At 44.3% G+C, this 13,290-nt stretch overlaps 1 protein-coding gene across 2 annotated transcripts in view; it reads left to right on the plus strand.

The window, feature by feature from the left end:
- Positions 1–13,290, plus strand: part of GALNT10 (polypeptide N-acetylgalactosaminyltransferase 10) — a 230,396-nt gene that overhangs the window by 91,008 nt on the left and 126,098 nt on the right. The window contains exon 2 of one of the 2 annotated variants that reach the window (XM_025387915.1): positions 10,625–10,727. In XM_025387915.1, the coding sequence (XP_025243700.1) occupies positions 10,625–10,727 (103 nt within the window). The remainder of the gene's footprint in view (positions 1–10,624; positions 10,728–13,290) is intronic. The other variant, XM_025387916.1, reaches the window with a different exon arrangement.

The following is a 13,290-nucleotide window of genomic DNA, read 5'->3' on the forward strand; positions in this document are numbered from 1 at the left end:
TTGGGGAACCAAGGCTTGTGAAAAATAGTGTAACTTGCTCAAGATCACAGAGCTAATAAACAGAACTGTGGCACAAGCCTAGGCCTTTCCAACGCCAAAACAGATGGTCTTATTCACTCTGGTTTGCTGTCTTCAGAATGTAGGGGATTATGATTATAATTATTACTATTATTAGAGCAACTACTTTATTACTGGGTGGCTCAACCCTACTTACCCAGCTAGGAGACTAATAGGATATGTTTGCAGTCATTTTTTATTCTCTCTCTGAAAAGTAGGAACTTGCCTTCTGATGAGCTTTCCAGTCCCTTTTTTTCTTTTTTCCCATCCACAGCTGCTGTGCAGAGCAGTATTGCAGCCCTCGCTCCTGCCCAGCCCGTCAAGCCTCTAAGAAGAGCACTTTCTAGGGGCTTTCCTGTGATTGATCACACATCAGCTAGACTGAGATTTTCAGAACCTCTTGTGAATTGCCCTCTTGGTACAGAAGTATGATTCATCTCACCATGTTTTCCTTATTTGAGAACTATGTTCCTGCAGCCTTTCTAGATACTGAGTTTGGGAAGGAATGGGCAGGTACATGTGGTAGGTGCTATTAGCTGTGATGATTACACTCATGTGGTGGCTGGCAGTTTGCAAAATGCTTTCATATGGATTTTCTCTCCAAGCCTCAGTTTTGTCATCTACAAAGTGGATATAATGATGATAATAATATAGTCAAGTCTAATCTCATGAAAGAGTTAGGCTATAATAAACTTACCACTTAAGGTGAAAATAACACAAAATCAGAATCACCCTTGACAATCGCCCATAGAATATGAAGACACACCACCTCTCAAAAGTCCAGTTTAGGCAGTTTTCACTCCAGCATGAACACCAATGATGACTGTTTCTTTGGTTGAAGTAATCACAGTGCCCTCTGAGGTAGTGAAAATACTTATCTTCCTAGAGTAGGCTCCCCCAGCACAGAGCCCTCACGCTCCCAGGGACCGGAGAGAACTGGGGCCTCCAGGGACTCTGTGAGGGCACAGGCACGCTCTACATGAGCACGGGAGCCTCGCCACCACCCCTCAAGGATTTCTCTCTTCTTTCTTGACTATGTGTCACTGAATTCTAGAAGGTGAAATAGATAAAAAATCTTTTCTCATTAGGTCTGATTTCCTGACTTGCTTTCTATGGACAGTATTGAAACTTAAAAGTAACATGTGATGACACAGACACTAGGCTAGGTGAGGGGAGAGCTGGGCTCAGGTCCCAGGTAGGTTTCACCTGCATCTGTGGGACTATGGATATCCAGATCTTACAGATGAACTTCTCACCTGACTAAGTTCTCAGGCTATATTTTTGACTCAAACCCACAGGACTCTAGTAACCCTATTTTTAAAAAATCTGTATGTGCCCACCCCCACTTCTGCCTTCCCAGCACAAGCTAGCATCATCTCTGCCTGCACCACTGTAATAGCCTCCTTCCCGGCCTCCAGCCCTCCTCTTGGCCTCCTAATCCCTTTTCCACTTGGCTACAAGAGAGCTTTCCAAATGCAACCTGATGTTATCACCTCCTTATATAAAACACTTGTATTTCTAAATGCTCCTGGAGGAAAGAGAATCCTCACCCCTGCCTACCTCTCCTTCCTGCCAGACTTTCCCTGCTTCTCTGTGCACCACACACACTGCTCTTCCAGGCCCTCCTATGATTCGTGTTTGCTCAGCCACAGAGTCTTTGTATGTCTTTACTTTTCCCTCTGTCTGGAATGCTCTGTACTCCTCTTTCTACTGAGTTAACCTCTAATCCAATTTTCTCAAGAAAGCCTTGCAGACTGGATCAGATCCCCCCCAATCTGATCTGAAAGAAAGGGACTCTCTTTGTACCATGTACCACTCTTTTATGGCCTGCCACTGTAGCTTTTTAAATTTACCTGTAGTTTCGGATGAAAGTCTACATTTCCCCCCCCACCACACATACTTCTATAAGCTCTATGAGAGCAGGACCCCTGTCCGTCTTCCTCCCCAGTATATCCTCAGCACCTAGCACAAGGCCTGATCTGTGCTTGTGTTCATCATACACTGAAGTTGATGGATAGATGGACAGATGGACGGATGGATTGATAGGTAAGAGACTCAGATGAACATTATCAAATTATCGATCAGAGTCGATTTGTTTTTTTTTCCCCCAGTGATAAAACATTTGGGCACTTATCCTGAAGAAAGTGTTGAAATTGTTCTTTTAGAATGGAAGGGAAAAGCTACTGAAGGTTCTATTTGCCCTTTAGATAACAGGCATTCCAAAGTATCTTGGCTTTTTTTTCCCCCTACTGTTTAAAAAGTCTTTTAATGAGCTTTCACGCCTTACATAGCAAATGACCTTTTCTAGAGCCACCTACACCAAACAAAGGAATTGGAGGGTTGGTATGGTTCTGCCCTTGGAAACACAGGATCAGCCCTTTGAAACAATGGCTCCTATCTGTGAGTGACCTTCCCCTCTTAGGGAAGGGCCAGATTTCAGATTTCAATATCCTGGTGTTGAGACAATGGAGTTACTGGAGCAGGGACAACAGACACAGCCCCATTGCTTATTGGACCAACAGGACTTGCCTGATGTGGGCCCAGCGGACGTAGTCTCGTGGTTGCTGGGTTGTAGTGCCTCCTTCCATTCATAAATAGTGCCATTCAGGTTTGATTGTTTTCTCATACAGCTTGTTCCTGATTATAGTGAAAGTTACGTTTTCTCAAAACAGCAGCCTACTGGATAGGTGCTAGAGTTGGGTCAGCCTCACCTAAGTCTGACTGTGGAGTACCAGAATGCATGATCCTCAGCCTATGAAAAGGGGATATTTTCTCTGAATGAAAACAAAATCATCTCTCTCCTTGCATTTCTCATGGGAGGAGGAGGATTCTGAGATTAATTGAAAGTGGATAGGTAGTAATGTATTTTATTCTTGGAGCTATACGTCAGTCTATTGCTTGCTCAGAGACTTACTGTGGCTCCCACCTGCCAAGCAGCTCGGATGTAAGGCCCTCCAATTCTGGTCCAGACTTCCTTCCTGGTCTTATTGCTCGTGACTCTCTTTTGCATCCTGCTCACTCCAGCCTTATCAGGCTCCTTGCCATCAAGTAAATATGCCCTTCACTTTCTAACTCCCATTCTTTCCACATACTTTCCCTCTAGCTAGATTCCACCCCTAACCCCCACCCCTCAACTGCTACCAGTTAAAATCCTACCCCTTCTCGCAGGTTCCTGTCAAAGGCTCTGCTTCTGTAGGAATTCTTCTCCGATCATCCCAGGTAGAATTTAATTTTTGGCTTTTGTAAATATCTATTGAATTTATCTGTACAGCTTTCAAGGCACTATGTTATAGGCTTGTATATGTGTGTGTGTGTGTTTTCCTTCCTTATATACTTGTCTCATAGCTGTCTGTGGAGGCCATGGACTACCTTGTTCATCTTTGTCTCTCCCAGAGGTCTTTGGCCATAGTAGGCCCTCAATATTCATTTTTTGGATGAATGAATTAATAAAAACAATCCAGCTTATGTCCTCAAAATTCATGAAGAAAGTACATTTATCTAATTGTCCAAACTCCCTTGCTTAAACTTTATGCTTTGAGCTAAACTAAGCCCTACCTGGTCCTCTTCGAAGGTAACCTTGAAGGTAATCTTGAAGAGATTACTTTGCTCTGTGTGTGTGTATGTGTCTGTGTGTGTGTGAGAGAGAGAGACAGAGAGACAGAGAGAAAAGTTTATTAATCTACTTGGTAGATAAACAGATGTTTGAAATTACAGTTATTTAAACCTCAAAGCAAAATCATTCCATTGCCTTTGTAGGGTTCTTTGAGAGGAAGATGGAGGGAAGCCATCCTAAAATTTGCAGCAGAACCTGGTCTGTAACACAGCCTCAGACTGTGGATGAAGCAGATGACCTGCTCAGCTTTCCTTCCAACATTGCTGTTTGAGAGCATACAGCCCTTTCATTGTTTTGAAGACACTAGCCAGCTCGGCCAGAGATGCTCTTTGCCAAGTCTGCAGTGTTGGGATTAGAGTATGCACTTTAACAAATCTTCCTTCTTGAGCAGAATATAGTTGGCTTGCTTCACCACCATTCTTTCCTACCTCCAAAGGCTGCCAGGCCTGCTAAGTAGTGATTAAACAAAGATTAAAATTCCATTTGTGTGTGTGTGTGTGTGTGTGTGTGTTTGAACACTAATCGATTATTTTAGTGGAATGTTAAGTAAAAGCATGCAGATACCAGAAGCAGTTATTTAGAGCAGCCAGTCAAAATCCATTGCCAATTTATTATTTAATGTGATTTCCACATTGATTCTGCCAGTCTCCTCCACACACTCTCGCTCACTTCTCTTGCCATGTTCCTTCCTCACCCCTTTGCTTCCTGTAGCAGAAGGACATCAGGAAACCAAGGGAAAGCAAAGTAGCAAAAGATGGTTGTTGAAGGAAAATAATCACAGCTTTTGTAGACAAATCTTTGAGCCTACAGAGTTAAAGAAACTTAAAATTACCTCTGGATTGAAAAATCCAGACGTGCTCTTTTACATAATATTAAGTGATTGCTATTGCATAAGAATTGCTGTCTTTTGAGAAGCAATGTTCCTGCCTTTTTTGTTGTTAATGGTCTTGTGGCATTTGTTTCTATTGTAGAGTGCCACTATTAACTAGGACTTTTTTCTTTCCTTGAAGAACACTGTGTTTCGACGTGGGCATATGACATCCTGTTAATGAGGAAACTCTAAATCCTGTTATCAGCAAGAGCCAGTTGAATTGAATCAGGTGGTAGATAGGTTGCCTCTGCAGGACCCACAGTTTTTCTTATTAGATTCCTATCCACTCTCCTATTCCTCCAAACATGGTTATCACAAACACTGGAACATACCATGTTTTCATAAACTTTCCCTAAAAATAACGTATTGATAGTAGCTGTCCTTTACTAGGAGAGGGCCTAACTTTGTCCCAAACACTGGGACACTTTGTCCCAGATTAGCTCAGTTAATCCTCCCAACAGATACTCTTATTCTGTTAGTTTTCTCTATTTATCAGTCAGGGAAACTGGGGTCCACCTGTCGAGGAAGTAAAACCTAGGTTTTTCTAACTCTGGAACCAGAATGTTCTGAGTCATTAAACTAGACTACTCACCCCATTGAAGAACATTCATTCATTCGTTCATTCATTCAGCTGGTATTTTTCAAGGGCCTAAGATGAGTCAGGTATTGGCCTAGGAAAGTGCAGTGGTGTAATGCCCCTGCCTTCAAGAAGCTTACAGTCTATTCTAGGGAGAGAACTGCGAGCTCTGATTTGGTCCTTGGGTCTGACAAGCTGTAGGATTTAGGGCAAATTCATTCTACTCTGTTAGCCTCAGATTTAATATCTGTAAAATGAGCCTGCTAGATTTAGACAAAAGGTCCTCCAACTTTATTGTGAATTAGAATCACATGGAGAATGTGTTTTCTAAAAAAGAGATCTTCCTGGGCTCCTACCTATAGATACTTTGACTTAGTGGGTTCAGCATTTGAGTCCAGGAATTTGCATCTATAATAAGGATCCAGGTTCTCCAAGAACCACCTTTTGAGAGAGAATGATCTTTCTGTAAATCTCATTAGGCCTACACAGTATCTGTGCTGTCAAACCTGCATCCTTGGTGCCTGACACACTGCTTTGTACAGAGTAGGTGTCAGTAAACATTTGGTGATAGTTCAGATGATCTGGGGTTTCTTAATCTGCACTACCTCTAGAAATTAGGAGTCCTCAGGGGCTCCTAAACCACCTGAAATTGACCACAATTTCTGTTAAGGTTTTTGGATAGGATTCTTAGGGCCCTTTGGGCTCCATGTACTCTGTAATTTATTTATTTATTGAGACGGAGTCTCACTCCGTTGCCTAGGCTGGAGTATAGTGGCACAATTGCAGCTCACCACAACCTCTGCTTCCTGGGTTCAAGTGATTCTACTGCCTCAGCCTCCCAAGTAGCTGGGATTACAGGTGTGTGCCACAACACTCAGCTAATTTTTTTTTTTTTTTTTTTTTTTTTTCTAGTAGAGACACAGTTTCACCATGTTGGCCAGGCTGGTCTCGAACTGACCTCAAGTGATCCGCCCACTTCAGCCTTCCAAAGTATTGGGATTACAGGCGTGAGCCACCACTCCTGACCAACTCTATAATTTTAAGACTGAAACTAGTTTTCCACCCTACTGAAGGTCCAGACCTATAACTGGAATACTTTTTAACCTATACAATAACATTTGAGTTCTATATCTACATGATTTGGTAAGATGTCAATTTACAGTAGATTCTTAAAATCCTTAAGGAGTCAGTGTCCTCAATCCATGTGTAAATTAGGAGAGTGCTGAGGCTATACTGTTTGTGATTGTCTCAGCTCATCTGAAAGTACCTTTTGGGGAGGTAGTGCTGACTCCATTTTCCAGGTGGGAAAATTGAGGTACCAGTGACTCCTGTAGCTTGTGCAAGGTCATAGTCAAGAGTTCTTTCCCACTAAAAACTAGCCTGGGAGTCAAAGGACATGATTTTTATTCTCTTGCCTGCTGTGAGGCCTTGGTTGGGTAGCTTGGCTTGTTTGGACTTCAGTTCCTTTATCTGTAAGATGAGCGGAGGTAGACTAATTGTCTCTGAGCAGCTACCTAGCTCAGATGGCTGAGGACTCTAGCAGCTGCGTGCTTAGACGTGTAGAACTCCTTGTGTCAGCAGGCTCCAAAGTCCTCCTGGTTTAGGGAAGATATAAGGACCAATGAGACCTAAAACAGCATAGTTCATCTCTGCAGACCCTGGGAGGGAGGGATAGAGGGAGCAGTGTGCATCATAAGGCAAAGGCAGTGGAGTTAGGTATGAAACTCCCAGGATTTTGGAGCCTTAGTTCTCAATGCCATCAGGTCAGCAATCCAGTGTTTTGTTTTGAGAACAAGATTCTAGGGGTTTACTTCTTTGAGGTCAAAACAGTGAGATTTATCCCCATACCCCATTCCCAGTGGCACTGGAAGACATTCACAGGCTTGTAGAGGAAATAGTACCCTTCATGCAATCTTAGACTCTTGAAGTGCCCTTTGAAGTTGTCTAACCCTTGCTACTCAAAGTGTCTTTTGTGGCCCAGCAGCGTCAGCATCACCCGGGTTCTTGTTAGAAATGCAGACTCTCAGGCCCCACCCCAGACCTACTGTACCAGAATCAGTATTAGCAAGATCCCCACATGATTCTCCTGCACATTAAAATTTGAGAAGCACTAGTCCCAACCCTGCACTTGATTCTTCTCCTTCACATCCTGATGGACACTCAGTCTTTCTATTCCTGGCCACTTCTAATATCTTCTTCCAAATGGTCTTGTTTCATCCTAGCAGCAACCCAACTTTTGGAATTTCTTCTCTGTCTGAGTCCCCTCAGTCATTCAGTAACGTCTACCATTGGTCGTCAGTGTAGTCTTAGGACTTCATAGAACAAAATAACATCTCCCATGTCCTCCAGGACTTCCTATCTCCTAGTCCTCATAGTTTCTAATCTTCCCCAACCAGGATACATTCCTGAATATCCCAGCATGTTTCAAGCTCATCAGGGCCAGGCAGGTAACAAAAATGAGAGACAGGAGGCAGGTGAAATGCGATAAGGAATGGTAGGGACTGTGGCAAACTGGGGAGACGTTCCCCATCCACACAGCCCAGCTGATGAGCTGAAGGAAGTCAGCCCAGTACTGGCATGTCTTTTAGGTTTTCAGGAGAAGCCAAAAATCTTGATAAAACAATATGAAATCTCCCTGTTTTCACACTAGAATTAAGAAAACCAAAACAAAACAAAAAGCACCTTGAAAGCCACCAGGTTGTTTGCTAGTGACCACATTTGGCCCATAGGCCTCAGGGTTTTGCAGCCTTCTATGATAATTATCTGCTCAACTTGATGTGACCAACACAGATCAGGTAGGATTATCGTCTGCTTCGCTGTAGACCAGTGGTTCTCAAACCTCAGTGTGTATCAAATCTCTTCGAGGACTTGCTAAAACATGGATTGCTGGGCCCCACCCCCAGAGCTTCTGCTTCTAGAGGTCTAGGGTAGGACCCTGGGAATTTGCATTTCTGGCAAGTTCCCAGGTGGTGCCCATCCTGTCCCCTTCAGATACAACCTTTTGAGCACCATGGCTTTAGTTTTGTGCCTTCCATTAAGGGAGCCTCAGTTTGCAGAGCCTCTAGTCCTACCAGTGGGCTAAAGTAATCAACCAAAGTTTCCAATCTGTGGGCAGCAGCAGAGGAAAAAGAGATTGGGAGGGAGGGCTGGAGAAAGGAGAGCTAACTAGCCCCTAACTGATCAACCCTGACATCACAGAAACAGAATATTACCTTGGGCAGGTTCCTGGCCTACCCCAAGGCTTGGTTTCTCTGTCTGTGGTATGGGGAAGTGGTCCTAGCTCAGCTTCCAAATATATTTGTTTACTTGTGTAGGAAATTTGGTATCTATTTATTTTTAGCAGAAGAACTGTCTTCAAATGAAATCCCACATGGAACCCCAGTACATAAAACAGATGTGTTGTTGCTCTGATTGAAGAGCAGGCAGAGCAAGCCCCTACTCTCAGCCTTCCTCTTCCCAAGGCAGTGCCGGGGGCGCCTCCTGTGGAACTGTATCCTGAACTGATTCAATGGTTCCATAAGAACTTTCCAGCTCAGCTTCTGTGATTTCTAAGAACCCTGAGAACTGTTGAAAGCATGTGGCCTTAGTTTTTGTAGTTTTTTTTTTCCCCTCTCTAACCAAGACATCTAACACACCAAGTTTCAGAATTATCTTCTTGCAATTCAGAGAGGTCTATAGGAGAGAGAATACAAAGGATCGTTATTATTACTAGAGCTGTTATAAAGATGTTGAGCCACTGTGGAAAGCCTGCTAACACAAGGATCAACCAGAGGCTTAATAAACAAGCGCAGGGATGATTTTATTCAGGGGGCTTCTCGTTCACAGTAATGTCCAGCACACCACACATCAGGGCCTTTGAAGTTAATTATATCGGAAAGAGGACTATTGGATTCTGCCTGCCACAGTGGCAAGAACAAGTCTGCAAGATTTGTAATGGGCAAGGTGATTCAGAAAGCATTTACATGAACATGGAATATATGTAAGTAGCTGTGTGGTGCAGCATTGCCTGGGGAAGGCTCTGGGCCTGGAGGCCTTTGACTTCACTGTTGGCTTGAGAAAGTATCAAGTTCCTTCTGCTGACCCCAGTCACTGGAATGCAGCCTCCTTTAATTAGGGAAACTACTTCCTAATGGGAAGTATTGAGTCCATGAGGATGGGCTCACCTCCCCAGGTAAATGATAAATGCTGTCAGAGCCCAGGCCGTGGGGGCTGCTCTCTTGGGGCTGCCATAAATATATATATATATATATATATATATATATATATATATTTTTTTTTTTTTTTTCTTCTTCTTCTCCTTTCAGCCATTCAATTGCTTCTTCATACAGTCCACGCCCATTTGCCACACATTTATTCTCTTTGGGGCTGGGCCCTCAGGACCACAGAGATGACCAAGACCTGCCTTCTGCTCTTGCTTACAGCACTCCTTCTCCTTGGGCCACACACAGCTTTGCCATTCTCCACCCAAACGTCACAAGTCAGTGCCCAGGTTGTTTGTCTTGCCTGCCTCTCCTGTCAACCTGTCTGAGACCCAGCCCAAATGCACTCAACTCCATGAAACATTCTCCATTTCTCCCCAGTGGAACTGAACTCATGTAGTGCATTCTCTGAGCCCCTCCCCTATCCAATATGTAGCGATTAGCCACATGAAACTGTTGAGCACTTGAAATGAGTCTGAATCGGGATGACCACAAGTGTAAAATACACACTGGATTTCAAAGGCAGTACAAAGAAAAAGAATGTAGGTCGGACACGGTGGCTCATGCCTGTAATCCCAGCACTTTGGGAGGCTGAGGTGGGAGGACAGCTTGAGCCCAGGAGTTCAAGAACAGCCTGGGGTAACATAGGGTGACCCCATCGCTACAAAAAGTAATTAACTGGTATGGTAGCACGTACCTGTAGTCCCAGCTACTCGGGAGGTTGAGGATGGAGAATCGTTTGAGCCCAGGAGTTTGAGGCTGCAGTGAGCCGTCATGGTGGTACTGCACTCTAGCCTGGCCAACAGAGTGAGACCTTGTCTCCCACCCCTCACCGCCCCACCAAAAAATGTAAAATACCTTAATCAGTGTACTACATTGATTGCATGTTGGAGTGGTAATATTTTAGGTAGAGTACATTATTAAAACAACTTCACCTCCTTTTTTAAATGTGGATACTGGAAAATTTCAAGTTACATATGTGGCTCATGTTATATTTCTGTTGGGTGTCACCACACTGCGCACTTTCTCCCGTGGGTGGAAAGAATGCGATCATCTTTTTTCTCCACCACCAATTTGTGAGTTCCCGAAAGGTAGACACTGCGTTCCTGTCATCTTGCTGACCTTTGCACACCTGGCTGGCACATGGCAAGGCACCAACAAAGGTATGCTGAGGGAGTGGATAAAGGAACACAAGATGACAGGCATTTGGTCAATAAAAAGCTCGCTTAGGCAATGTAACTCCTGGGCCTGTGTTACTGAACTTATTTGCCCTTTTCTATTTTTCATAGTTTTTGTCTTTTTTTAAGGGCTCACACAGTCGACAAAAGAAGACGTTTTTCTTGGGAGATGGACAGAAGCTGAAGGACTGGCATGACAAGGAGGCCATCCGGAGGGATGCTCAGCGCGTAGGTATGGAGGGCGGGATTGGCCATGGGTGGGCTCTGTGAAGGGCATATGCACATATGCTTACGTGTGTGTGTGTGTTCATGTGTGTGTTTAGTAGGGGTGTCTGGACCTCCTGTTGGCTCCCTCCCCGTCAGCCACCATCCCTTCCCCTGATTCCCAGATGCCCCTCTTCGCTGGTTAGCTGACCCCTTTTTCCACTCCCATCACCAGATCCGCTGCCTGCAAGAATTTGCCTGCCACCTTTATTGGGTGATAGAAAATGTCTCCCTCATATAGGATATTTTGTATTTTATTTTCATAGGATAGAAATGTCTCTCCCTTATGGGATTACAACTAAAACAAGGAGCAATAATAACAAGAGCCAACATTTATTGAACACCTGTTGTGAGGAAGATCCATGCTCTTTACTTGGAAATTTCCTCTGTGAAACCTCAGATCAACCTTTATGGCCCATTTAATAAGAAGGGGCCTGTGGCTCTAAGAGGGGTGGTAATCTGCCCACTGTTGCACAGAAAGAAAGAGGCAGACTTGGAATTTGAACCCAGGTCTGGAGGGAGGGCAGAGTTGATTCCTACCTGACACTGCAGCCATGAGACTGAGTCAACTTAGAGGGCTTCAGCTAAAGTTTTCTGTGGCTAATTAGTCTTGGGAGCAGTTCCGTTTACACTGGCGAGTTGGGAAGGGTTGGGGTAAGGTGGTACAGAAATTATATGGAGAATCAACTCTAGGGAGCCTAGACTAAGGAGTCAGGAGAGCAGCTCTGATGCCACTTACAGCCATCTAATCAGCAGTTAAAGTCCATACTCCCAGAGCCTCAGTTTTTCCATCTGTCCGTGGAACTCATGCTTCCTGCTTTGACAACCTCAGGATGTTATTGTGAGGTGCCAAATAAAGCAATGAATATGTAGTAGCTTTGCAATACTAGAAAGCACTATAGAAATCTAAGGGATTGGTATTAATATTTTATTCATTTTTATCTCCATTAAAGGCTCCCACCACTATTGATTTTTTTTAAATTACATTATGACAAAACCAACTTACCACAGGGTTCTGAATAGAGCTGGTACAATAACTCAACTGATGAAAAGAGAAATCTAGAGATGCCAGAAAATGGGGAATGGGTGCTGCTCTCTTTTTTTTTTTTTTTTTAGACGGAGTCTCGCTCTGTCACCCAAGCTGAAATTCAGTGGTGCAATCTTTGCTTACTGCAACCTCTGCCTCCCAGGTTCAAGTGATTCTCCTGCCTCAGCCTCCCAAGTAGCTGGGATTACAGACCCGTGCCACCATGCCAGGCTAATTTTTGTATTTTTAGTAGAGTCAGGGTTTCACTATGTTGGCCAGGCTGGTCTCAAACTTCTGGCCTCAAGTGATCTGCCCACCTCAGCCTCCCAAAGTGCTAGGATTACAGGTGTGAGCCACCATGCCCAGCCGGTGCTGCTTAAATTAAGAAAGAAAACGTTTGAGAAGAGCTGATTTGCCAGACATACCAGAATTATTAGAACATCGGGCTAACCAGCAAAACACGAGTAACCAGCAGTGGAGACATTAAGAATAATAATAACCAGCATCTGTCGAATGCTAATTATGTGCCAGGCATCTTGCCTGCATTATCTCCTTAATCATCACATCATTCACATTGAACCTCCTTATTCTAATTAATACAAAGGGCAAAATCTTCAGACTCAGAAAGGCTGACGGCATGCCCAAGATGACATAGCTGGGGATGGGTAGGGCTGGCCTTGGAACTCCACTCCATCTGTCTCCAGGGCCTGAACTCTGAATTGCTCTCCTGTATTGCCCTCCTGAAGCTTCCCTCCCTGAGCAAACACTTCTGGTCTCCTGCTTACTGCGTTTGGATCTCTCGTGTTATCTGTCCTGGGGTCCAATCAGTGATGTCTTATGATGCATTACAAACTGTAGATGACGGAGTCCTGTTTCTTATCTGACTGGATTGGAGTAGTCAGAGCTCTTGGGCTCCACGTCTCAGCTTGCACCTTCCTGGACATCTGACTTTATCAATGTTTACTTTGCAGAGTAAATAGGTGTTGCTCAAACCACAAGCTCTAGAAGGCAAGATGATTTTTAACCAGCTGGTTGTATTGCCATTTCTTCAAGATCCTCACCAATGACAGATCTTTTTTTTTGAGACAGAGTCTCGCTCTGTCACTCAGGCTGGAGTGCAGTGGCATAACCTCGGCTCACTGAAAGCTCTGCCTCCTGGGCTCATGCCATTCTCCTGCCTCAGCCTCCCGAGTAGCTGGGACTACAGGCACCTACCACCACGCCCAGCTAACTTTTTTTGTATTTTTAGTAGAGACAGGGTTTCACCGTGTTAGCCAGGATGGTCTTGATCTCCTGACCTTGTGATCCGCCTGCCTCAACCTCCCAGAGTGCTGGGATTACAGGTGTGAGCCACCGCGTCCAGCCGTCAATGACAGATTCTTAAGCTACTATTGCAGGGGTCGATGTGGACATTCCCTCTTACCATATGCACCCTGGGAACCTAGAGAAAAATTTCCCGGAGTATCAGACTCCTTCTCCAGATGGGTTGTGCAGAGAGAGGAAA

Source organism: Theropithecus gelada, chromosome 6 (assembly GCF_003255815.1).
Source record: "Theropithecus gelada isolate Dixy chromosome 6, Tgel_1.0, whole genome shotgun sequence".
Lineage (NCBI taxonomy): Eukaryota > Metazoa > Chordata > Mammalia > Primates > Cercopithecidae > Theropithecus > Theropithecus gelada.